General features: G+C 40.6%; 2 protein-coding genes across 2 annotated transcripts; both read right to left on the bottom strand.

Moving 5' to 3' along the window:
- Positions 1-680: 680 nt before the first annotated feature.
- On the bottom strand, positions 681-13,599 carry cep76 (centrosomal protein 76). The gene is made up of 13 exons (XM_040013041.1): positions 13,175-13,599; positions 12,371-12,526; positions 12,049-12,133; positions 11,731-11,955; positions 11,437-11,622; positions 8,472-8,569; positions 8,151-8,279; positions 7,783-7,971; positions 3,726-3,892; positions 2,885-3,044; positions 2,179-2,352; positions 1,649-1,866; positions 681-1,059 (listed from the first exon to the last, which is right to left on the bottom strand). Exons 1-13 carry the CDS (start codon positions 13,235-13,237, stop codon positions 921-923), a joined length of 1,989 nt encoding a protein of 662 aa, XP_039868975.1. The 5' UTR covers positions 13,238-13,599; the 3' UTR covers positions 681-920.
- Positions 13,600-15,626: 2,027 nt separating this feature from the next.
- Positions 15,627-25,764, bottom strand: ptpn2a (protein tyrosine phosphatase non-receptor type 2a). Its single transcript, XM_040013042.1, has 9 exons — positions 25,505-25,764; positions 23,961-24,051; positions 23,766-23,866; positions 23,492-23,590; positions 22,111-22,248; positions 21,674-21,883; positions 18,968-19,132; positions 17,706-17,893; positions 15,627-17,452 (listed from the first exon to the last, which is right to left on the bottom strand). Exons 1-9 carry the CDS (start codon positions 25,559-25,561, stop codon positions 17,260-17,262), a joined length of 1,242 nt encoding a protein of 413 aa, XP_039868976.1. The 5' UTR covers positions 25,562-25,764; the 3' UTR covers positions 15,627-17,259.
- Positions 25,765-26,170: the final 406 nt, after the last annotated feature.

The raw sequence follows: 26,170 nt of genomic DNA, 5'->3' as shown, positions 1-26,170 counted from the left end.
ATTTTATTTAATGAGGTACTAACAATAAAAAAGCCTCAATTTTTATCATTTAACGCTCTACCTTTTACTGACTTTGGGGTAAAATGCCAGCTCATAGGTAATGTCTGTGTCACTAGGGATACTCTAGGCCACAGTGGACACTCTGGCAGGCTGGTTCTGGCCCCCCAGCCATGTGTTTGGCACCGCTAGACTAGACTAAATCAATAAATTTCTTTCACACCATGGCCATAAATTTCAAACTTTTGACAGTGCTGGATTTTTGTGTTGCTTAAAGATTTTTGGTTTGTTCCAGCAGCGTGGTTTAATCACATACTTTCACATGTAGTCAATATTTTCTATTAACGATATATGACATTGTGTGACAGGTCTATATTAAATGGTGGCAAAACATTTTTAAACTCAAAGACATGATTTTCTTACATTCATTTGCATCTTTATAATATACTGTACTGTTTCACTTAGTTTAGTTCTTACAATCTTGGAGCAACTGTGGTCATATCATTTCCTCAGTATCTCATTATTTTTGATTAAATGAGATTGCTGTAAATGAAGGCTCTGCCAAAGCAGGTAATTCTGTATTATTTAAATCCTTCATGCAACTGCAGTAAAACGAGCCTGTTCGTGTTTGTGACACAGGTTTAAATGTCTTTAATAAAGCATGTAAAAAATGCACAGCAGGATAAACAAAGGTGGGTTTATTTGCAAAAATAAATAATGTAAATGTCTGTACAAATGAGTCCACTACAAAATAAAGGCCCAACCATCAAAGCAGAGCCACAAACATGTCTGTGCAATAGTAGAGCTTAATATCAATTTAGTCTCATTGTGAGTCCCGGTGTGTCCCTGTGGTGTCCTAAAATCCAGTGTGGGGTCAAAGTGCAACACAGGCCGGGGTTTCCTGGGCGCCATCCATCTGCTGGTCAGAGTACAGAACGGTATTTACAGGCAAACATGATCCACACTGCGCACGCGTTCTCGGGATAAACGAACACCCGAACGCGGACAGCCAGCCTCACGTGATCGCCACGACAACACACTATCTCCTCACAGAAGGGGGACCTGCATGAAAAATAAGACATTCAGAGCATGGAACGCAAAATAATGTGTGAGAAAAATATTCAGGGAATAAAACCAGTTTAATATTCTGGATTGTTTGTGACAAAGGGACAAAACTGAAGGCTGAGTGTTTGTGAATGTGCGCAGGTTATCTAGAAACCTGTCTATGACAGAGGCAGGAAGCAACTGCATGACTTTTGAGTCTATTATTTTCGTGATCATATTCGTGTTCTCAGCTCTGGCAGGAGGTATAACATGTGAAACTGTTACAGTATATGTTGTGGAAAAGACAGGGTCTTACAGGGTCACTTTTTATTTCGAGGCTATTTCCCATCATGCTTTAGAGTAGATGGTGTGCGCATCATTTATTACTCAATACTGACACTATTAGAACATAGACATGTGTGCAGCACTTCAGTCTCTTACACCCTCTACAGGAAAGCCACAGGTAAAGATGAGCCTGAAGTACTGTGCAAAAGTTTGGGCTTCGAGGCCACATAATCACTGGCAACCTTTCAAAAGTCATTGAAGTTTTCATACAGCTTTTTTCTCTAGTTGTGATATTTTAACATTTAGTTTAGTTGTATATTACCTGAGGCAGGTGGCAAAGGCCCGACGAGCGTTACGGTGAAGAAAGTGTATAGGGAAGCCTTTGAAAGTGTGTCCGTCTGGCACGGCCCTCCTCACGGCATCCTGGAACTCCTCGTTGCCGCAGGAGACACCGGTGCAGCGTTCCAGCTCATAGGCTGACAGAGCTGAGGACAGCAGGTAGGACAGGTGGTCGTCCCACACTGTCGCAAGATCCAGGTCCTGGAGGAGAGCACCCCACAGAGCGGATACATTCCTCAGTAACTGTTACACTACAGTCAACTACACAGCAAAGGTATGGTTCACTTATATACCAAAGGTGAAATAAGGTTATAATGGTCATCTGGCATTTTTGTTTTCATCTCTTCAACGTAAATATAAGTGATGTTTAAATGACATACATCATGACTTATTCATATTTTGATGTTTCAAAGAATTATCAGTGTTTTCATCTGTCTCAGTGCTCTGATCAGGCCTCTTTCTAGAGTGCAGGTGAGTTTACCACCATCCAACAACTCCATCACTGTGTTTTACCTTCCTATGCTCAGATACCAGGTAGCGCATCTCCAACTCCAGCTGGTTGCTGGCTGCAGCTGGATCCAGAGACGGGGAGCAGAGCGGAGGCAGAGGGGGCAGAGAGGTGGTGGAGCCTGGAGCACAAACCGACTTCAGAGCCTCTTCACTCATTGCTTTCCACCGTGACTGATTCTGAAGAAAATCAGGTAGGGGGAAGAAAAAGAGGCATTTAGCTGATAATCTCATTCACACAGACCCACTACATTGTCCACTGGGTGCTTTGCTTTAGGCCAGCGTGACAGAATGGGAGTTGCTGATGAATGAAACTGTTACAGATTCAATTTCCTTCCCCGCAAACTGGCTCCTGTTCTGTTGATTGAAGATGGCAATCTTCCAGCGAGCTCTGTGCCCACAGGACCCTGCTCCAGGCTACCTTTGCCCTCTGTCTGCCTAAAAATCACCAGTACTTATTTGATTAGGTTTTCTACGTTGGCCAATCTGATATAGCGGCAGGATTTTCATATTGAGGCTCATTTGCCAAATGTGAACCGTTAAGACAACACCTGCCAACGAAACAAATGTGAATAGCGTAATGATATTTCTCTGGCGCTCTTTAATCGCTACAGTAATTTTCTTATTAATAAATACAACAATGGAGCACGGAAAGCAATATAATATGGCTATCCTCCAGCCATACCTCCAAAACGGATGTGCATTATATTACCTGGAAGTCAAATACACAGAGCTCCACAGCATCAGAGGGCTGACAGTTGGCAAGGAAGGTCTGGTGGTTGAAGACACATCCCACAGTTCGGTACGGGTAGGAAGGTTTAGGCTGGGGAGCCAGAGGTGGAGCATCTGGATCTATAGGACGGTGGAGGTATCTGATCACACACAAGAAATGCAAAGAAAAGTATTACGAAATGAAACAAAACACTAATATTACTCAGTGAGAAATGTCTATGGTCTGTTCTCTTTTTTTAATTTTAGGCAGCTTCCTTGACCTTCTCATATTTAAGATGTACATGATTCTTAAATAACGTAAAATAAATGTGACAAATTGTTCATATGTCCTTGTCCTTCATATATCCTTTAATTCACATCATATTAAGCTCAGATATTCAAACTAATGAAAAACATGCTCCATTAGGCCAGTGCTTCATGGTGAGGAAGAGCTTAAGAAACACTAAAATGTAATCAATTGTTCCTTGGCTCAAAGCCTGGCCCCCAACTTTCATAGAAATCCACTCATGGGATTCCAAGAGATCCTGCTGACTAACGCACAAAGACCGTTTAATGAAGTAAGTGAGGCAAACACAAAAAGCTCACTGTAACTCAGACTGTGTCTGGTTATAGTTAAAGGGGATACCGAGAAGAGAAGACAACCTTTTCCTTTTTTATAACAGAGTGGTATCCTCTCCAAAGTAACTAATTTCATTTCCTGATAATTAATTATGCTGTACTTCCTTTGAGAAAAGTCCTGTTTAAATCTGACCCTCAAAGGTCTCGTGAAAGGGGGTGAGTTACTTTGCTTATTTGTTAACTATATTAACAAAAAAACAGACCTGTGCGCTGTCAGGCTTTCCCAGAAAGTGATGCTCCCGTCAGTACCACGGGTCAGGACCCAGGCATGTGGCACTCCTTTGGCTTTGGTGCCCACACACACGTATGCATCCATGCCAAAACCCAGCTGGAGGCTGCACAGCAGGGTGGCGTGATCCTCACAGTCCCCCTGTGGAGGACAGAGGGTTATGCTGGGATCTGTTGGGTAGTTTAAAGTGAACAAAATATCTTCATCACATTAGTCCGTTGTTTGTTGTGTTTTAAGAGAAATGTTCATTTTTGTCTTCTGGTTCAGTTAGGTCATATGTTAATCCTGATGTGACTTCTCAAAACAGAGAGCCTCCAGCACGCTCCCCTCTCAGAAGATCATGAGATGTAGTTGAAATCACAGAAAGCTAGTGAGTGGCTGGAGAATGAACTGCCATGTTCAACAATGTTTCTATCTCTAAGGCTGCACGACACACAAGTTGAATCTGGAAAGATTTAAGCTTTAATCTCGAAGTATTAAGAACAACATTTTACTGCTTCAAATCTGAGATGTTACAACTGTTTTCTCAGAATATCGTAACATTAATTTTATTCCCAAAAATGTACCTTTACTCTTAAAATATTAAAACCTTTCCCTTTAAAACCTTGCAACCTTTCAGCTTTATTCTCAACATGTTTTAACTATTTTGTCAAACAACCTTAAGACTTGATTTTAAAACATTAAAGCTATAAAAATATTGTGGCTTTAAACCCAAACAATACAAATTTAATTCCAAATCATTGAAGCTTTGATTCCAACATATTATAATATCTAATTCTTCTTAAATAATTCTTCTTGAATCTTTTTGTTTTTATAGAAGAAGAAAATAAATATAGCTCATTTTCTTAAGATTTTTCTGTTTTTGTATTTGTTGCCATTTAAATTTCCCACATGATGCGAGCAGCTGCAGGGAATTTATTGCCATGCAATTTCCTGCTTCGATTTAACGACAAATTCAGCGCCTCTTGTAGTTCCTGTTTCAGGTTAACAGCACATCATGAATCCCTAAGTGATGATGTCAGGATCCACTCACAGAATACTTCAGATTTTTGGGAGATAACTTAGAGAAGAAAAAACAAAGAGGTGGAGCATGTTGGGCATATAGGAGTTGGTAAAAAGGATCATGAAATGCATTTTTGTTTATTTTATTAATCTAAAAGACGTTTCAAATAATTATCTTTTTTATTTAATCCAATCCAAGTCCCACAAACTCCCGTTCATTGAAGCTAATCTCACGAGTGTCTCTGGCAGCCAACTTGATTACAGCCTTGTAAAGTCCTTGTTATGCATTTAAATTCAACTCAGTGACAGCTTGGTTTCTTCATTCCCACCAGCATTTACACTCTGCTGGAATCTCCTACAGCAGAACAAGTGTAGGTGTGGCCTAAACTCACATTGGCTGCATGTGGCTAATTTTATGCTGATATTTAAGCAGACAGAATTCTGTTTTCACACCGACCTTGCCTAATTCCTCATGTCAGTACAAGAGTCTCTTTAAACAAAACACAATATCTTGTTCTCGCTACACTGTTAGCCTTTCTCAGAAGTACCCAATTCAAAGAAGAAGCCTCCTGGAGAGGAAATAAGCTCTGGAGTCATTAAATTGTCCATGACAGTAAGCAACTCTTGTTTCATTCGTACAAGTTTTCCTGTAAAGAAGCCTGGGTTGAGCTGGGGACTGTTGCTGCTGCGTGCTGGCTCGGGCTACAGGCAAGTCAGAATGATAGATGTTCCCCAGAAGTGCTAATATGGACGGCAGCATCGGAACAGGCTGAGCAGGACTGATGAGGCTAAATTAATTTTCCCTCAAATGAAACTCATAAATCACAGCTGACAAGGGCCACTTTGTGAGAGTTGTGTTGTGTCTGTCTTGCCAGCCGCTCACACAGAGAAGAGGCAGGGAACATTTATCCCGTGGTGGTCTGGGAAATTCCCCGCTATCTAGTCGAGAAATGAGAATGCAGCAGTCAGTCAACTGTGCACAAATCCTTCTTTCTCAGAAACCACACAGTCAGCCTTACTCGGAAATGCAGTTAGCGTAAACGTGGCCAAATCAAGCTCTGTGATTGTGGAACAAAACTTTACTTTTAGGGGCCAACACAACGCAAACCTGTGACTTCACTGAAAATGTACAGTGTAGCCAGAGGAAAATGACTGAGATCACGTGAGGCTAGGTTGTTTGTGTGTGTGTGCGCGCGCGTGTGTGTGTGCATGCAACTGTGTTAATTCTATTCACTTGAAAGTGCTCAATCCAGCTCCTTATTTTAATACTTGTATTTTACTTAACTAGCTTCAAATGCCACAAGGTGAAAGTGTCAAAAACATTTGGAACAACACAAATGTTTGTTTGGTTTGGTACTTTTGCTGTCCTTTAGCTTAGCCCACAAGTCCATTAATCTTTTTCCACTTATCATGTCGCCAGTCTAACCCAGAGACAACCACCCAAACAATCACCAATTACCCTAACACCACTAACTAGAAGCCCGAGTCCCCACATAGTTGCAGGGAGAAAATGCAAACTGCACACAGAAAGGATCCATTGATCGTGGATTCAAACTCAGAACCGTCTTGCTGTGGGGCAACGGTGCTAACCACCATACCAAACTCCTAATATACCAAGATATTTTGTAGTGAAGTGAAAAAGTGTGAAAAACAGTGCAAAATTATCCAAGACAATGTCTATGTGCCTTTTTTATCACTGATCATCTCCTTTACTAGAATTTATGCTTCAGTGGGAAATCTAAGCAGCAGCTATGTCGTAACGGCAAAACCCCTCTGAAACCTTACGCCATAACCTGACATCAACTTTCCTAGAAACGCAACTACACATCGGGCTGTCGCAGCCTGACAACTATGATTGGCCTGCTCAGTACTGTTAAATTCTCCTGTACATTTCAAGCTACTTTTTCACTGCACCTCTTGGATTTGTCAGTGAGAAAAATAAAGATCATCACTTCAGTATAAGGACTAATAATCAACAAAGGAACCCACAAATGTCAGCAAATTCCTAAAGGGACGGTGTTGAAACTATGGAAGGGGACGTGAGGGAATAACATGAGGGGCAAATAGATTTACACCAACTACACTGACAACAAAAAAAGAGTGAGGACTTAAGATTTGTTTCTATCGGCTGGGACTGCATATGAAATACAGCGAGAGGACAACGCATATAAAACACATAATGCACCTGCACAACATCATCCACTTTGTGGGCTACGTAGAGGTTCCTCACACAAGCCTAAAATCAGACCAGTGAGCTCCACTGTTGTTCCCCTTCCTTTTCAGCCAATTGCTTTCTACCCAACATCGTCACAGCAGAGCTATACTGTTTGTTTTTTTGGAGGTCTCCATTTAACAGACAAATGCAGGACATTATCAGCTGGTATGTTGTGGATAAAAACCTATGTCCTGCCAAAGATATGTGAACTCGTGATTTGCTTCACTGTGCTGAAAAAGAAGTCTGACATTTTGATGCAGAGTTTCTTTCTTTTAACGCATCAGTATGTGATTTACATGAAACAATGAATCCCCTTTTGAAGCATTCATTTGTCATTTTTATCAGCTGAAACACAGTCTGTGTTTGCATCAGCAAGCTCTTGAATAGCAGCCGAGTGATACCATCGTTTGCATGGTGGCGCACTGTTTTTAGATCTAGACTTTGCCTTGGACTTGCTTGAAGATAACTTGGAGTAAACATTAACTAAAGCCCAAAACATAATAGTACAGCTAGAACTTTAGGAACTGTCTCGCTTGACTTGTCGCATCGCATCCCAGGATTTATTTAGTGTTTAATGGCTTTTCTGCTTCATGAGATCTGAGTACAGTCCCAGTGAGTGGCAGATAAATGACGAATTTAATTTAGAAGAAAAAAGTAACATATCAGTTTACTGGAACTTTGGTAACAGATGTAATTATCTGCCATTGTTTTGATCTGTGACAATAAGAGATCTAACAGTACAGAGGATGCACTGTCTTGGAAAATGAATCATTCCTACTCTGAGGCTGCCAAGTGGCCGGGAACCTCTCCTTACCTTCCCTCGACACAGGAAAGCCATTAATGTGCACCACTGCTCCTGCTTGCCTCCTCCTCCCACCACCGGAGCCTTCTCGTGGGCTAGAAGGCTGACGAAGCGGGCTGCCTGCCGAGGGCTCTCCAGGAGGCGGCCCGCCCGGAGGACACGTACGTAGGAGCAAACTGGCCTGTTGACGCCATTCTCATCCTGCAGAGTGTGCAGACACACACCCAGAGGAAAGGAAAGGCCAAGAAGGTGACATGAAATATTTGGTGAACTGGTTTTGATGTTAATAGAATGAGCACAGATGCTTCCTTTTAAAAACACAAATCAACCAATAAAGTGATGAAATGCGCGGGGTGGGGGTGTCAATACGATAGACAAACCTGTGCAAAAATCTTGACCAGCTTGGTCTGATTTGACGGACGGATCTCCAGGAACTCCCTCCACCACTGTTTGGCATAAACCAAGAAGAGCCTCTCCTTCTCGGCCGCCCTCTGCCTCTCCAGAGATTGCTAAATGAAAAACACAGTGACATCACTCCCTCACAACGAAGGCTGTGATGTTTCTTTTACAGCCTCTTTATCTCCACTCTGAGGACGACTGATTCTTAAAAAGCATTAATGGGATTCTGTTGTAATGAGTCACTGGTAGTTCACGGAGATTGATTTATGAATAATGAAACAGAGGAATAAATAGATGCTGACCTGTGTGCTGATGATGTCAGCACTCAGAATCTCTGGGAGAGGAGGGTAGAGCTCCAGGCTGACTGTCAAAACACCAGCTGGGACTTTGGATTCACTTCCTGGTGACAAACACACTGTTTACTTAAAGATGTTGCCAGAAAAACAAGCAAAAAGCAAAATTGCCAGGTTTGTAATTTGTAAAGTCAAAGTTTTATCATTAAATGTAAGATTAAATGACCCGTACGTTTCTAAGTACTTATAATTATCCCAGTAGGGAGCAAGATTTCTGTAAAAAAAAAAAAATCAATCAAATTAAATGTTTTAAGAAAAGTAAACTTATGGTGAATATGGCTGCATTATCTATTGTTTAAATTCTGTTAATGAGTAGAGAATGTCACTCGGGAGGGGGCTTCAATGGATGAAGAAAGGTGAAGAAAACAGATGTACAAAGAGGAGTTGGGTCTGTAAGGTTTTAAGTTGTATGTGAGACTGAATACTAATGGATGACAAAACGACTGATTGGCTAGGCAGAGAGATCGAGCTGGGAAGCATGTGTAGCAGGTTAGAGTGATTCAAGACAGATTTAGAAATATGCTAACAAGTGAAGAAATGGAGTTGAGAAGACTGAAGGAGTACTTTGAGGAGCAGATGAATGAAGAAAATGAGAGAGAAAGGAGGATGGATCTAGGACAGTGAATCAGGAAGAGCCAAGGATTGGTGAGGAGGATGGGAGGGCAGCTATAAGGGGATGCAGAGTGGAAAGGCAGTTGGTCCAGACACCATACCTGTGGAGGTATGGAGAGGTCTAGGAGAAAGTGGACTTTTTAACCAGATTGTTTAACAAAAGAACACGGGTGGGGAAGAACAAGGGTGATGTGCATAGCTGTAGTAACTACAGAGGGATAAAGCTGATGGGGCCATTACCATGAAGATATGGGAAAGAGTTGCTGAAGCTAAGTTAATATAGGTGATGATAGAATAGAATAGAATAGAATAGAATTCAACTTTATTGTCATTGCACATATACAGGTACAGGGCAACGAAATGCCCTGTACCTGTGATGATCAGGTGAAGATCAGCGAGCATCAGTATGGCCTCATGCAGGGAAAGAGCACTACAGATGTGATGTTATGTTTAAGAGTATCAGACATTACCAATCAAATTTTCTTCAAGTTTTCCAAAGATTTTTGTGTTTCCAGACCTTTCTTCCAGCATGAGTGGTACACAAACTACACTGGCTTACACATTAGGACAGTACTAATTCTGGAGGGCTTGTGTTCCTGCACAGCAGAGACCTAGTCATAAAATCCAGCTAAAGACTCAAATCATGAAGCATGATTAAATAAATGCAGCATTCAGTTAAAAACACTGCTGTCTTAAAAAGTTACTAAGTGGCAATAGTAACATCAGATTATCATTACTGGAAAACACGGATATCATTACATGAATGCACAACAGACCACGCTTATTCTGTGCAACTGTGCCCCATGAGACGCAGGAATAGGGGGCAGTTTCTAAGTCCCTTTTAAATATTGACCCCATGTAAATCGTGTTTCTGTAGGTGTACCACCACCATTATTCAATTTTAAAATGTGTCATTGCATTGATTTAGCTCTCTGCCACTTTTACACTGTATTATTCTTTTTCCACATCATAGCTCCATGCAGTAGTGACTCTGAGAAGTCAGACTGGCAGATCAGTAATTGGGGTGTCTGCAGACATTGAATTTTGAGTCCAAGTCTAAGGGTAATGTATCACAGGAGGAACAACAGAATGTTACCATACTGATATTATGTCCCACCCTTACTATATCCCATGTAATTGGAATTATATAACCTACACTCCATTATAAACTACTCATAAAATTACAAGAACGTTTTAATTAGTATAGCATCAAGTGAGTTCAACCTTCAGGATATTGATGTTGTCAGTTAAGTAGCAGAGGTGATTGTTCATCCGTTTCAGCTGCTTTGATCCTACTGAAATTAACAGGTGCACTGGAGGGGCAGCAGTGAGACAACCCCCAAAATAGGAATCATTTTACAGGTATAATCCACTGACATGTTTTCCCTCCTCATCTTTTTTTGACTGTTTTTCACTGGTTTTGCTTTGGTTAGTGTCAGTGTCACTGCTGATAGCATGAGGTGATACCTGGACCCTACAGAGGTCGCAGTTAGTCCAACTCCTCCACATCAATAACCCCTGCCAGGATTTGTGTCTCCCAGCATAGTCTCAAGAGCATGGAGGACATTCCAGGACACAGGCAGTTACTCTAAGACAGCTGGACATCCTTAGATCCTTAACCCATCAGCATGACGGTATCTGCTCCTTTATGCAAGGAGGAACAGGATGAGCACTCCAGAACTACAAAATTATCTTTAGCAGGTCACTAATGGCCCCTGTGTTTTTCACAGATGACAGCAGGTTCACCCTGAGTACATGTGACAGATGCAAAGGGGTTTGGAGAATGATACTACCTGTAACATAATTCGGCATGACTGGTTTGGTGGTCAGTGAGTGACGGTCAGGGGAGGCATATCTTCACAGACCTCTACAGGCTAGGCAACGGAACCCTGACTGCCATCAGATATCAGGATGAAATCACTGGACCCAGTGTCAGACCCCACACTGATACAGTGGGTCATGGATTCCGCCTGGTGCAACACAATGCCCAGCCTCATGGGGTGAGAGTATGGAGGCTGGAGGACGAATGAATTTATACCACTGACTGGCCCCTCCGCTCAACTAAATCCAATAGAGCACCTCACCCCAGAGCACTGCCGCATCATTTTTTCACTTTTACTGTGGGAGTGTCTTTGAATTCAGCACTTTGTAGGTTTATAATTTTCATTTCCAACCAACACATTAACAGGTCTATACAGCTAGATATCCAGCATGATTTTTTGACTTCTGCTTGTGTTTTTCAAAAATAAAATCAAAAGAACCCTTCATTAGAAACTCTTTGTGCAGAGAGTTTGTTGCTCACCAACTCCCATCAGCTCTACAGCAAAGCAGGTCTTGCTACTGGGCGAGCTTAGGACAGTCCTCCAGTCCAGGAAGTAGGATGAGACAAGCATTGTTTCACTGGAGGTGTCTGTTTTTATCAGCACAAAGTGCACTGGGTCACACATTGACAGCATGGAGGTCGCATCTGCCATCTTACCACTTTCCCCTGGAATACAAAAATTGTAAAATGATACTCTGTACATAGATGGTTTATTAAGTAATACAATAAGAACAGTATTTGTGAGTGACACAAACAGTGGTGGTTAACACACACCTATACCGTCTCTGTGGATTTCTAACAGGAAGCCCTCCTTGAGGTCAGGTTCACAGGCACAGGGCACTGGCTTTGATCGAAACCTCTGGTTGCGGAAGTGCAGGTAGAGTGTGAAGGTAGAACACACCTGACCAGGTAAGGGATCCGGCTCCTGGAGATGCTCCAAAAAGGCTTTGCCTCCAAGCACCTGGAGATACAGACATCGCCTTGATGGGTCGATATTGGCTGAGAAGAGAAAAGCAGAAGAGGAATAATATTATGCAAAACAGTCTATGCGTCACATTATTATTTGCTTGGTTTGCAAATAATGTTTCTTACTTTTTTTCAGATGAGTGATATCTTTATCGACAAAGTGAGCAGCAGGTTTTGTAGGCGATCCCGTTTCTGCTTCTGTGCCGGCTTCCTACCACGCCAAAACAACACGACAGAACAGTCAGAAAAGATGGGACAGAACTGACACACTGTATTACAGATATGTTTAATCCATACTGAAGGCAAACTTTGAAAGTAAAACGTAGCTATCAAGGGGATCAATACATTGTAAATGTTCGATTTTTGAATGGATGGAATGAAAAATACTTCTATATTAAAAACCAATCTGGAAAATAGGTCTGAAACTGCATCCAAAAAGCTGGGCAACCTGAGTAAAGTGAAGATCTTTCATCATATCATCTATGATGCCTCTGCGCTGCAGAGCACGCAGGAAATCTGCCTCAGACAGAGACCGACGTGCAGGACCTTGATCATCCCTCACAGTCTCAGCCAGCACCTCTCGGATCTTCCCATGGATATCCATCTGACAAACAGAAGAACAAAATTCCTTCACCTACTTAAAAAATGTGTTTGTGCTTTCTCAACATCCTCTAAAAACAGTCCTTTCCATTTAAACCCTGACTTTGGGAAGTGTGAATATGAAGGCAAACCCATCAGGAAATGTTTTATATCAGTAGACCTATAAGTACCGTCTATTCGGTGCATTATTGATGCGAAATCTTTTCTCATTCATTAGTTTTTTCCATTTACTTTTTTTAAATCAATTTTTCATTCAAATCAGCAATAAATGTACGATCGAAAATATAGGATCGAAATTGGTCTTGTGTGCTGTGTGAATTTGTATTTTATCTGCTTATAGAGGCTTGACAGGTAGCTCATATTGGCTGGAAAACAGCAGGAGTTCCCTACGGTGCTTCAAATAATGCTGTATAAAGAGATGGTGCAGCCAATCTTACCAACTAGGTGATAATATGAGATTTCTCTGTGATGTGCAAATGCAAGGAAATAGCCATTTGTGACATTAAAAAAAATCTATTTGCCCCTTATAAACAGCTAGCTTCCCCCGTTCATGAAAAATACCCGTGTATTTGTATGCTGCTTAAGGACTTCAGCATTCAACTGTACATTGTGTACAACACGAATTGCCATAAAATCTATATAGTTTTCTCACCTTGAGCAGATGGTTGTGAATGATTTGCTTCAGCTCGGAAGCTTTCTCTGGAGGCAGCGACATTATTGCTATTATTTGTGCTTTTTAGGCTAAGCTAACTAGCCGGGCTTAGACATGGGTAGTGGTAGAAACATTAAATAACGCCGTTTCTTCTTATATGAGCTATAATGGAACCTTGTTTGCATTCGCCATTTTTCGCAGAAATTTTCTTTTCTGACAGCAACAACTACCAGTTTAAACAGTGGCGGAAAAGCGAGCGGGAAGGTTTCTCCGCTGATGCCCGACACCATACTCCGGAAAAAATCAATACCTCGACAATTTTGCTCTAAAGTTACAGGATTTATAAGAATCGACATATAAACCACGATATAAGTATTTTTGGTGGTATATTTATTGTAGTTTTAGTTCATTTTTGCTCACCAATTATTCCCAATTTTATTCAGGGATATTTTTACGTACCCCAATCGCATCACGAATTGCGACGACATGAGAAAGACCCTTGAATTGTAGTTTAAATTATAGCTACTATTTCTTATGTGTAGCTTTTTTATATGTGGTATCGCTTTCTTACCAAGACAAGACATAAATGGATCAAAGTATGTATATCGTGTATATTCGGTGTGCATAACCTGCTTTCGACAAAGGAATAAACATTTAAATGCAACTTTGTAAGATTAAATGACCCGTACGTTTCTAAGTACTTATAATTATCCCAGTAGGGAGCAAAATCTCTGTAAAAAAAAAAAATCAATCAAATTAAATGTTTTAAGAAAAGTAAACTTATGGTGAATATGGTTGCATTATTTCTTGACCTAATATTTAAATTCTGTTAATGAGTAGAGTGTGTCACTCGGGAGGGGGCTTCAATGGATGAAGAAAGGTGAAGAAAACAGATGTACAAAGAGGAGTTGGGTCTGTAAGGTTTTAAGTTGTATGTGAGACTGAATACTAATGGATGACAAAACGACTGATTGGCTAGGCAGAGAGATCGAGCTGGGAAGCATGTGTAGCAGGTTAGAGTGATTCAAGACAGATTTAGAAATATGCTAACAAGTGAAGAAATGGAGTTGAGAAGACTGAAGGAGTACTTTGAGGAGCAGATGAATGAAGAAAATGAGAGAGAAAGGAGGATGGATCTAGGACAGTGAGTCAGGAAGAGCCAAGGATTGGTGAGGAGGATGGGAGGGCAGCTATAAGGGGATGCAGAGTGGAAAGGCAGTTGGTCCAGACACCATACCTGTGGAGGTATGGAGAGGTCTAGGAGAAAGTGGACTTTTTAACCAGATTGTTTAACACAAGAACAAGGGTGGGGAAGAACAAGGGTGATGTACAGAGCTGTTTAAGAGTAATCATTGAGAAGTATAGAGGTCAGGAGCTTCACTGTGCCTTTGTGGATCCAGAGAAACAGCGTCAAGAGAGGAACTGTGGTACTGTATGAGGAAGTCAAGAGGGCCAGAGAAGTGTGTGTGTAGCGCAGGACATGTATGAGGACAATGAGACAGTGGTGATGCATGCAGTAGGAGTTACAAACGATCAAGGATCTGCTCTGTGCCCCTTCTTGTTTGCAGCGGCGATGGGCATATATTGACAGTTGAGGTCAGGCAGGAGTCTACACGGATTATGTTTGCAGATGACACTGATCTGTAGTGTGATTGGGAAGCAGGTGGACCAGAGCCCATAGAGGTAGTGGTATGCACTGTAGAGGATTAAAGTCAGCAAGAGTAACACAAAATACAAGTGTGAATGAGAGGGCAACAGGTGGAAAGATGACCGTACCGTAGTAGAGAGAGTGAAAATACAGTGCAGAAGAGAGGTGAGAAACAGAGTGCAGGCAGGGTAGAAGATAAATGTCATCAGGGGTGAAAGGACAGCAACAAAACTGAAAGTGAGGTTTACATATCGTCTCTTTGAGATGGTGACACAGACAAAAAGGAAGCTAGAGCGGAAGATCTCCGAGGAGGTTCATGGGTGTACGGAAGGAGGCGATGCAGAGGATTGGTGTGACAGAGCAGGATGCTAGACGGTGTGAGACGGACGCAGATGATTCGCTGTGGCGACCTCTAAAACGACCAGAATTAGGAGGAGCTGTACGATATAACGACAAAGAGATCAAGCCAACATCATACAGACAAGCTGAAATAAGTGCAAAGGCACAAAATACATTCAACACAAACCACACACAGTCCCAGACAAGAGAAAATGAAATTACTACAGCAGTCAATGTGAGCATGGCCTCTTCTTGAAATATTGAATCAATTCCTGGAATCCACAGTGAGAGGTCTCCAGTCTGTCTGCATTGATTTAGCTCATGGTCAGAATGAAATTATGAGTAACAGCACAGAAAGTGGGTGGGATGGGAAGAGCTGTGGGTAAGCTGCTTTACGGATACAGAATTAAAGAACAGGCAAGCAAATTTTTGTTTATAAAAAAAGAAAAAAAAAAAGAAAAAAAAGAATATTTTATTTTTTATGAAGTATTTAATGTTTTTGTTGTGGTTTTGTCATTTTTCTCATCAAAAGTCTTCTGTCATGTTCCACACTGCAGCTCAGTGTACAAAACTCCCCTGAAAACTGTACACAGAAAACAATAAATGAATGGAATGTTACACTATATTATTGTTAAATAAGAAAATAACAATAATAATAAAATAAAAGCCATGTTCTACGGTAGCCAATCAAAAATTTCACTTCAGGAGTCGATACATGCTAATGACACATTCAATGTTCAATCAACTCAGACGCATGTTACTGTACACCACCTCTAATCTGGTCATTGCAGTGCAAACATGTTACTCACATTACGTGCGACACAACAATTTTCTGTACTGATCGCACATACCAAAAAAAATAAAATAAAAATAAAAACATTCTGGGAGCGCACTTTTTTTTCCTCCTTTCCGTATTTAACACATTTCAAGGCACATTAAAAGCTTTTTCAACCACCCCACAAGGACATCGCTCTCTTCTAAATTTAATCCAAGGTGCTCTCCTTCAGCTTCTAAATTGCACTATTGTAGCTTTGGATTGGTCCCAGTCAATTGAAAACCGAATCGGCGATCATGTGGGTTCAAAACACGGACAGAATGTAGAACGGTACTAGCATCATTTTGTAATACAGGTGTCAGTTATGACAGAGAGATTCAACAGAATATACATTCGACATGAGGGGAGTATGCGAGGGTTCATCATCAGGAGCTTGTCTGACTGTTATCTTCCTAAAAACAGGCTTTGGTTTCTTAAAATAAACAACAACAAAAACAGCGTGATCACCTGAACAAACACAGACCAACCCATCCAGTGGGTAAATAACTTGCTAAGGGGCAACGTTTATGATCCATGTGGCAGCTAACAAAGGCAGGCAAAAAAAAAAAAAAAAAAAAAAAAAAAAAAAAAAAAAAAAAAAAAAAAGTGTGCACATAACAGAAAATAACCACTCTAGCCGAGTCTGAAACATTGGCAAGGAAGTGTGCACTCACACAAAAATATTCTTCTGGCCGTGTTGAGATGCCCTGCTAAATGTGAATGGAAGAACAAGTGGTGGTCTGGAAAACCGCAGAATGCATGCATTTCATTATATTACATTAAAACTAAAGAAAAGTAAAATCCTACAGCTGAATCTTGGCTCTGGAGTTTTCCTACAAGTCTACAGTAGGATGAACAAGTCAACACAAGTCATTCTGAAATGCAAAATGTAAAACGTGTTGATCGACACATATCTGACTATTACAAATAAAGAATGTAAAAATAAACCTGTCACTATATATTTCTCTTTGTACTGCACCTTTAGTAAGTTTCTGCAAAGCCATTTTTGCTATGATACAGTACATTCATGAGCAGTGACAAGAAGGAAAGGAAATTAAATCATCGTGCTGGCACCGAGATCCTGAGATGTTACTATTTTTTTGTTTCGATCTTACATGAAAAATATACAGCCGCTCGTTTGATCTAGCGCTCCCGCATTTTGACCTTGAGAAATAAATACCCTCAATTCTGCACATATTACTGTCTAAGTCTACGTCGAGAAGAAGTACCTAATCTCAGGTACCGGTGCAAAATAAGAGTCCGTTTTAAGTGACCCGCAGTGCTTCACTGGGAATACATCCAGTACAGCAGGCTTATGGCCAAGACAGCCCCGGCGCCGGCGCCGACATTGAACAGGATGGGTCTCCAGTACTGCCACTTCTCCTGTTTCCTCTCAGACTCTGTCAGTCTCTGTTTCATTTGTTGGACCCTCTGTGCTGTGCTGGCAATCCTTTCCTCACGGTGTCGCTTTCGGACCCTGAAATAAGACAGAGAGTGTACAGCAGTCCAACAATAAACAACAGGGTAATACTCACTTTAATCCCCACAAATTGTGTCACTGCTGTACCAAAGCTTTACTACAAAGATGGACAAATAAAAGGGTGAAACCTGATTTCTTTCTTTTCTATGTGCTCAAAAAGATAAACTGAATCCCAGCGCATGGATGGAAACAAGTCAGCAGATTTCAACGCTTAATTTTTAATCTGCCAAACTTCAGTTCTGTTACTTACTGCCCAGAATTGTCTGCCTTATTGTGATCTTGGGCATCTGGCTCTCCTGCAAGCCTGTCTCCTGAGGGGGCCTGAGACTCTAGGTGGGGTCCGTTGGGTCTGCTGTCGTTAAGGTGAGGTCTAGGTGGAGGTGGTGGAGGGGGTAGATCTGGCTCCAGGTCATCTCTGGACAGCTGTGTCAGCTTGTTCTAACAAAGAGGATGACATGCAGAGACAACCAAGAAGGAAAATTTCAGTGTACTGTCAGCTTATGACAGAGAGGAAGAGAATAGTGATCCTTTTCCAAAATAAAAGCTTAAATTCCTGATTTTTAAATATGTTGGCTCACATTCTCATCATTTAGTTTGCAAGTGGCAAAACTAAAATTCTGGTAAAGAAAGGGCACCTGCAAGACGCAAATGATCAAAGAGCGTCTGTATAGTCATTACATAACAAGTGTGAGGATCTAGTTAGTTTGTCAAGTGAGTCGGCCATTATTTTGACAGTTACCTTATAAATTAAAGAGGCCCTATTCATTGTTATGGGAAAGCACCCACACACCACTTTAATTAGACACTTTCTGATGGCTCTGAAGAAAGACTCCAAAAAACTGAAATGGAATTAGGAAGTTTGTAACATTTAAAATTACTGCTGGCAGGGCTTGAAACTCTGGTAATCACTTCATTTTATTGTGAGGTTGTGTTTTATACGGTCTGCGTCAAAGGCAATTTTGTGTTGATGCAGCAAGAGAACATTTAGACAGGATTTTTGCAGGTTTCAGCATGTACAGTTGAAAACTTAAGACTTTAATGCCTTAAAGAATGCAATTCAAGACCCGTTTCCAAGCTAACCAGAGCGTGAAAGGATGGTAGAAAACCAAGAGAGCCCACATGTCACCTTAAACTTTACTATTATGTTTATTTTCACTTCTCTGGAGTAAAACAGAATGTTTCTAATATACTTGTATACAAGCCAATGTTTCTCAACGTAAGTGCTGCATATCATTTAAAATTTCTCATTTCCCTTTAATGCTTTTAAATGATTAGCTTCACTTTCCCAGAAAATGTCAAAGAAACATTCAAAAATCAGTCATCGCCACCTCTTTTAGCATCTGATGCCGGCTTTTGAGCGAAACTGAAAGCAAAACTTGAAACCACAACAATGCCTCTGTCTTTTATTGGAGTAACACTGCTCTTCGGGTGGTTACTGAAAGTCAGATAACAAATTACAAAAGCTTATTTAGAACCAGACTTTTACAAGCTTTCAATCATTCTTGTGACTACCTGTGTTTCTGAGTTGTCTGTCAGGATGAGCTTGGCTCCCTCAATGACAGCCATGTATGAAAAGCGGAGCTGGTCAGGGGTCTGGATCAGGCCCATGCGGTATTCCCTCATGCCAAGTAGCACCTTTTGTATGTCCATTGATGACCGGTTTTTCCTCTTCTCCATCTGCAAAGACAGATTTTCCCATTTATGGAATAACCGCTTAATAGATCACATCAGGTGCACAGGATATCACACCTTTGTTTTCCTTTAGGAAGTCATGAGCTGTACTATTGAAAGTTTCAAAAGATGTATTACATTTGAGAAAAATCGAGGTAATCTTTCTGTGAGAGAGTGGTTTGATTTAAGGTGCATGTCCAAACAACTTACCAACCTGTCTCAGAGTCTAATGCTGCTTAAGATGTGAGTGCTGGGAAGAAATATGTTTTAGCTGTTCCAAATCGTAACTCATAAACTGCGTATTTAACAGGTGAGTTAAATACACAGCAGAGCAAAACGATGTGTACAAAATCTGTTTTTATTTACGGGAGCTTTTACCACGTACATTAACTGGCAGAAATTTCAGGCTCTTTAAACCTGTGCTTTCCAGCTGACTAGGAAGTGAGAACAGAAAGAGTTCCCACTAGAATTCACTTGTTTTTTTGTGCGTTGTGTCTCCTACATTGTGACAGCTTTACACTTTAGGGTTTCTAATTAATATCTGACATAGAATAAATGTGATAATTTCCTAACATACAATGGGTATATAAAAAGCCTGTATAGAATGGTCAATTTGACCAGTAAAAATATTGCAAGCAGGGACAGATTCACTTTCCTCTGGCATGATTCTATCCGCAGTATGAAGGTGTTGATGGTAACATGGCACCGAGGTGTGCACAGGTCACCCATACTTTCTAAATGTTCAGGAACCTTTGAGGTGGGGCTCGGAGCATTGAAGGCTGATTGATGTTTTCTTACAGCACCATTGTTGTACAACTTTTAAAAGCCACAAGAGCAAAGAGGCCGTTTTTGCTTGTTGCTTTATTAGGAAGGAGCGGCACAAAACATCTGACAGATAGCCTTGTTTGTTTATGCACAGGGTGACATTCAAAGGTTATTTGAGGTGATGGGCCAGAAGACTAATTTTTTTTAAATTTTCTATTTGGGGTTTAAAAAGCAGGGCAAGGCTCTGAAGGAATTCTTGCTCAAGTTTCCAAAACCTAACCCAAAACCAGCCCCCATAAAACTTTTCTCCAGAAGGCTGAAGGTGTTGAATTTGAAGCAGGAGCTACTTTCATGAGCAGCATCCACTTAGTCCATGATTCCGTAAAACTGACTTCACTTTGGATAGTGATGCTGGTGTTCCAGCAATTTCCAGTTCATGACAGTTCTTGGAAAAGTTGTGACAAATCCAAGCAACTTGATCTTACATATAACTGTTTGAACCGATGATCTTAAAATTGGCAATTTTTTGGCTCAAAAGGACCTTCCCAATTTGTCTAAATCTACAATTCTCCTTCTTAGAGCTTCACTGAGTTCCCCTAAATTTCCCATTGTTCTGGTCAGTCCAATGAGTGCTGCCAAACAAATCATTTTAATCACCCCAAAGAGAAACTGCCAGTTGTCTGCAATCATGATCACTAAGAAGAAGTCTATAACCCTTGGCCTTGTAGAGTTTAAACATATTACAGAATCTTTAGGACTAGTAGATTTGTGTGTATGTATACCTTTGACCCTATGTAGATTAGAGAATTCTTCCATGTCTTAATACAATACTGTAATCCTGGTAACTCTATGTGCATTCTAGCCACCTTTCTTTCTCCTTGCTCCTTTTAGGCTAGACTTTATTAATATAGCACTTATCCAGTCTTACTGACCAAAGCACTTAAAAGTGCATATACATTCATGCAGCACTTTTAATATTGCACTACTGCACAGGGCTTTTCCTATCACACTCACACATCATGGATTTGTAGTGGTGTTGCTTTCTGCCTGTGTTAGTTTATCATTCTGGGCTGACTTATGAAGGTGATAATGCCCTGCAGGTGATAACCTGCTTGTCCATCTTTAGGTAATTGAAATCAGATAATGGACAGACATCCTGCATATGCTGAGTTTGATTCATAGAAGAGGCTGAAGATCTCCTTCTGATCAACCCACTACTTACTTTTGGTGTAGTGTTGAACAATAATGAAAGACCTACAGCACTTAAGGTCTGGTTAACCTAACAGCTGGCCCAAAAAAAAAAAAAAAAAAAAAAAAAAAAAAAATCATCATTTTAACAAGGCCGACAGACAAGTCAAACAGCCACAGGAAATTTGCAAAACTTTCTAGTGAAATAAGATTCATCTTTTTTTTGCTTTTAGAGCTTTAAAACTCATCAAGACATGATAAGAATTGGGAATTTAGTTCCATATAGTTGCAGACACATGTGGAATTGTGGTAATTTAGGAGTTATTCCTGAGAAACCTGATTTCCCAAGAAATAATCAGTTAAGGGCCTCTTCTCTGCTCCAGTTAAAATATTCCAGACTTTACACACTCACGCTGAATACCTACACGTCGACACTGCTCTGTAAGAACGTTATCAGCACACAAGTACAATCAGAGCATGAACGCCTCATCTTACCATCATCAGACTGTAGTCATTGTAATGAGAACCTCTTGCGAAAGAATTCTCTTTAACAGTGGCAGACTTTCAGTGACATTTCCCCACTCCCCTTCTCACCAAAACTAGACAGGTATCCACCAAGGCAAAGGTCCCTGAGCGACCAATCCCAGCGCTGCAGTGCACCACTGAGGGCCCATGCTCCGGGTCCAGCGAGCCAGACTCCCGAACCTTGAAGAGGAAGTTGAGGAAGGAGGCAGGGGATTCTGGAACACCGAAGTCAGGCCATGTGGTGTAGTGAAAGTGATAGATCTCTCTCGACTCCTCTGTCTGTGGTAGGCATAATGTTTGGTCAAGACTGGAGCATTGTATAGACACAGTTCTGCATGACTTAACTGATTTGTCACTAGGAAAACATTACACACTCTGAAATCACAGTCTTTTTTCAGCTACATGCTATTACACTTAAACGGTAAGAGACTGGTTAAGCAGTGCTTAAAACCATGCTGAAACTCAAGAGAGATGCTATTAACCAATAGGCGCCCTTGCATACTCACCTTTGTATTTTGCAGTTCCAGCAATCTGATTGTGAAATAGGATTGGTCCTCCTCTGACAGTAGCCTCACAACAAACCCTGTGTCTGTGAAAGACATCTGTAGCTCCTCGGTGGTAGGCCAGTATTGCGCGCACTTTTCCTGTTGAGACAAATACATTCAGTTACTCATGGATAGGCTGTCATGTGCCTCGAGCCATTTGAAGAACTTCTGACTTAAATACTGAGAACAGTTGCACATATGTACACCATTCCTCGGATTTGGAAAATCAACCGTGTGCAAAGAGAACAACTAATTACGTTCTTGTACACCGAAGTACCTGACAGCTTGTTTCCAGTTTCCATTGGTTGTTCTTGGCACCAAGGCCATGATAGTTAGCTACACTAAACTCAACTAAAAACCAAAGTGTGGAGAGAGAGAGAGAGAAAAAACAACTGTTTGCTGAAACTTAAAAAAAAAAAAAAAAAAAAAAAAAAGACAATGAAACACACAACAATGAAACCTCACTGAAAATGAAACCTTTTTAGAGAGTAAAACCTAAACTGAAATATGAAAACCAAATACAAGTGAAACGAAAAATCAAAAAACACATTCAAAACTAAATGCAAAAAGAAACTAAGTAATCATTAACTTTCCTGGAACTGTGGTTAAAGTTTCAAATAAATGGAAACAACAGAACTGAAACTTTACATACAGTACAACTTAAAACATGACCACAGAGCTTAAGACAATCTTGTGAAACACAGAGTTCTGATGAAGTATAACACCACAGAGCAAGAAAAAGACATTTTAAACTAGACTTTTTTTTTTTAATGTAAGGAAATTCATTTTTTCCCATTGTCAAGTAAAGGAATTTGAGTCATGATAACTGCCCAAAATATCTCAATTAGGCTTTGATCCATAACGAATTTAAACACGTGCAGCTCTTCAGTATTTCAATTCATTTTTTCAAAATTGTGGCATTCTTTGCATCTCAATCTGTCTGTCAGCATGATTACACCTACCACGGTGAATTTCATGAAACGTGGTGAAGAGATGGCACATGCATGAAAAACAAGCCAATTAAATTTTATAGTAGATCTGATCATCTTTTTGAAAACTCCAAGACAGGGCTGAAATCCTTTCTAGTCTACCAGATAAAAGTGGGTACACTAGAAAGAAAACACAATAAAACGTATCTTGGATTCTATTTCATCTTGTAAAATGCACAGAATTTTAGCATCAGTGGAAATAGGAATGACAAAGACAACTGATCTCAAACCTTTTGGGATGAGCAAATGTATCTACATCTATTAATAAAGATGCCTCCTCAAACTTTCAAACTAACCTAAACAGCAGGGGGACTTCAGAACATAATAATTAGAAGGTGCTGCAGTGTACTCACAGATCCTTTTTCAATCACTCTGTTGAGCATTATAACAGCTTTGCAACTCTGTTCCCAAATCATCAGCCAGAAATGGCCGCATGTATTCCTCAAGGGGCCCTGTCAAAGCAAAAGTAGAAAATCCACATAAACAAATAACATCCAGAGATCATGAACAACTACCAAAATGCCAAACTCAAATCCTGTGTATTTTCCTTTGAGTGGCACGCAGATGTGTTCAACAGATATCCGCGCAGACAGTTCAGTGTACACTGCTTGTCCTACAAATACATACCTGAGAAAGAATGTAAGCTCTTTGGGCTTCTTCCACATCGACTAAACTTGCATTGATGTAGTCATTTTCAGAGTTTTCAAGTTTTACCCGACTGTGATCGTCTGAAACCAAGCAAGAGATCACAGAGCAATTATGACGACGTCATTCTCGGCAGCACATATCGTCACTGAGAGCCTTAACTGTCGTAACACTCACATGGGCTGACATCTCTGTAGCGGTTCAGATTCCGATTCACTGGAAGCTTTGCCACTTTGTAGGAATATTCACTGGCTTGGTTACGGATCTCCTGTTGCAGATGAGAAACCAAACAGGAACTCAGAAGGATCGCTTTGACAGCGACAGGAAACTGTGACACAACCTGTTCAATTCATGTGCCTCCAGTTTTACTGGAGTGGTGACCAGTAATGACATTAAAAGAAAAACCACACAGAGATCAAAGGTCCTCAATCCTTTGTACTCAATTAATCACAACTGGTCTGCTTTGTTTTCATTGTCATTTGTCCAACTTAATCTACTGCAATGCCTCAGGCTGTTGTTTTCCTTTTACAATGCAGTCTGCATGGGCAAGGCCAAAGGGCGAGCACAGTTCTATTATTATTTCATTCTGGGGAACAGTAGCAGTTTTACTGGAGACAAGAAAAGAATAAAAGAGAACAAAAATTATTTTTGATACTCCCAAGAATACTGTCGTGAGCAGGGGCGTGTCCCCTCACTGCCACTGAGCTACAGCACCATGGATAAGACTAGTGGCAAAAGTAATTTTTAGTAGTACACAAAGTACAGTTTCAGTGCATAGATGTACTAAGACATGATGCTGTATTCTTGGTCTGCATATTTGACTTCCTTAAACCTCCCCATTTATTCAAGCTTGGGACTTGTATTAGAAATGAACTGACAGAGATAAACCAATAACATATGGAACTGAAAAGCACCATTATGTACAATGAGCACTATTGGTTTAAATATATTATCATGCTAACGACATTATCCTTAAAATGGGTAAGAAATTAAATTAAGTATTAGTATTCTCATTTCTGTTTAATCCCACTTTAATTCTCAGTAGGACTGGGAGCCTGACGTTAGCATGGAAGAAATTTGATCTTTTATGAAATTACTTATCATGCACTTTTTATATATACCCCCCCCCCCCGTCAAAAAAAGTTTTAAAAGGGCTTTTTAAAAAACATTTTCTAAAAATGTATAAACTGTGCACGTTCATTTCTTCTTAATTTATTAACACTGATGTGTAAAAAAAAAAACCCAGTTCTAGTTACATGGTATCTTTGTAGTTCGCAGCTGCACATTACAGGGTCATAGCCAAAGTTTAACCGGAACAGAGATATTATAAACGAAATGCTGTGCTGCGTGGTAAAACACAACACGCTTTTCTGTGGAAGTCCTGATGAGTTCTCAGAAACTGCGACTGACGTCTGCTAGCGTCAGCCAGCATTAGCTAACCGAAGTGAAGATCGAGCCGATGCACGTTTTCCAGCTACGGAAGTCAGCTAGCGCGAAATGCTAGTTACTCATTCGTCTTTACCAATTGCACTCCAATATGTATAAAGAACCTGGAAGTCATGTCGCGAAGTGTAGAAATTTACACAATTAAAAGCGTGGACGAAAAGTGACCAAAAACTCTAAGTGGTGTCTAACTTGATAGCTATCAAATTAGCTAGCTAAGTTAGTTAGCAACCGATCGTCATAGAAACAAGAGAGGCCCGGTCAGTGTCCCGACTTACATTGTAAAGGTTTTGCCATCTCCCCGACGAATCAATGTCTTGAAATTCTTGCTCCATTGTGTTGTAGTTAGTGAACCCAGACACTTGCCGGAATAATCTCAGAGTGTTTTCAGCACCGTTCACCAACTTACTCCTTTCTGTCAGCCATCTAAACAGCGGTGTGTGTAACCCTAGGAATCCCTGCGGGGAGTCTGCTGCTCCGGCACAATACTGCTTGCTTGCTGCCTGCCTGCCTGCACGCTGACTGACCCGGGTTGCCAGATATGCGTTCATCACAGCCTTCCGCAAACACACACACACACACACACACACACACACACACACACACACACACACACACACACACACACACACACACACACACACACACACACAAATCCTCTGGACACTAAACTACAAAAATCTGATATTAACATTAATATAAAAAAAACACAAGAAAGGATACTGACACTTAGCTCAGTGTTCTATTCAGCAAATAGACAAAACAAAAAGGTATATTGCAGTATTTCAATGAATGCATTAATTTAATTAATTAATGCAATAATCTTATTGAACGCATAAAAGTTCTTTCACAATAAATCTACTGAATGTTTTTAAGTACAATTATTTTTTGCCTTTACAAAATTCCTTTGCACAAATCTGTTTAAATATTGTTACTTGAAATTA

This window comes from Simochromis diagramma, unplaced genomic scaffold (genome assembly GCF_900408965.1).
Source record: "Simochromis diagramma unplaced genomic scaffold, fSimDia1.1 OVJJ01000618.1, whole genome shotgun sequence".
Lineage (NCBI taxonomy): Eukaryota > Metazoa > Chordata > Actinopteri > Cichliformes > Cichlidae > Simochromis > Simochromis diagramma.
The sequence above is the reverse complement of the archived record's forward strand: the minus strand, read 5'-3'. Positions and strand labels throughout refer to the sequence as shown.

Excerpts from the sequence above, each read along its gene's own strand:
- cep76 (XM_040013041.1), bottom strand. The coding sequence starts at position 13,237 with ATGTCGCTGCCTCCAGAGAAAGCTTCCGAGCTGAAGCAAATCATTCAC. Across the intron at positions 8,570-11,436 it reads TGTAGAGCTGATGGGAGTTG|GAAGTGAATCCAAAGTCCCA; the intron begins GTGAGCAACAAA and ends GTTTGTCACCAG. Across the intron at positions 3,893-7,782 it reads CTTTCCTGTGTCGAGGGAAG|GGGGACTGTGAGGATCACGC; the intron begins GTAAGGAGAGGT and ends TGTCCTCCACAG.
- ptpn2a (XM_040013042.1), bottom strand. The coding sequence starts at position 25,561 with ATGGAGCAAGAATTTCAAGACATTGATTCGTCGGGGAGATGGCAAAAC. Across the intron at positions 23,591-23,765 it reads GAGCTTACATTCTTTCTCAG|GGCCCCTTGAGGAATACATG; the intron begins GTATGTATTTGT and ends TTGCTTTGACAG. Across the intron at positions 22,249-23,491 it reads GAGTGATTGAAAAAGGATCT|GAAAAGTGCGCGCAATACTG; the intron begins GTGAGTACACTG and ends TTGTCTCAACAG.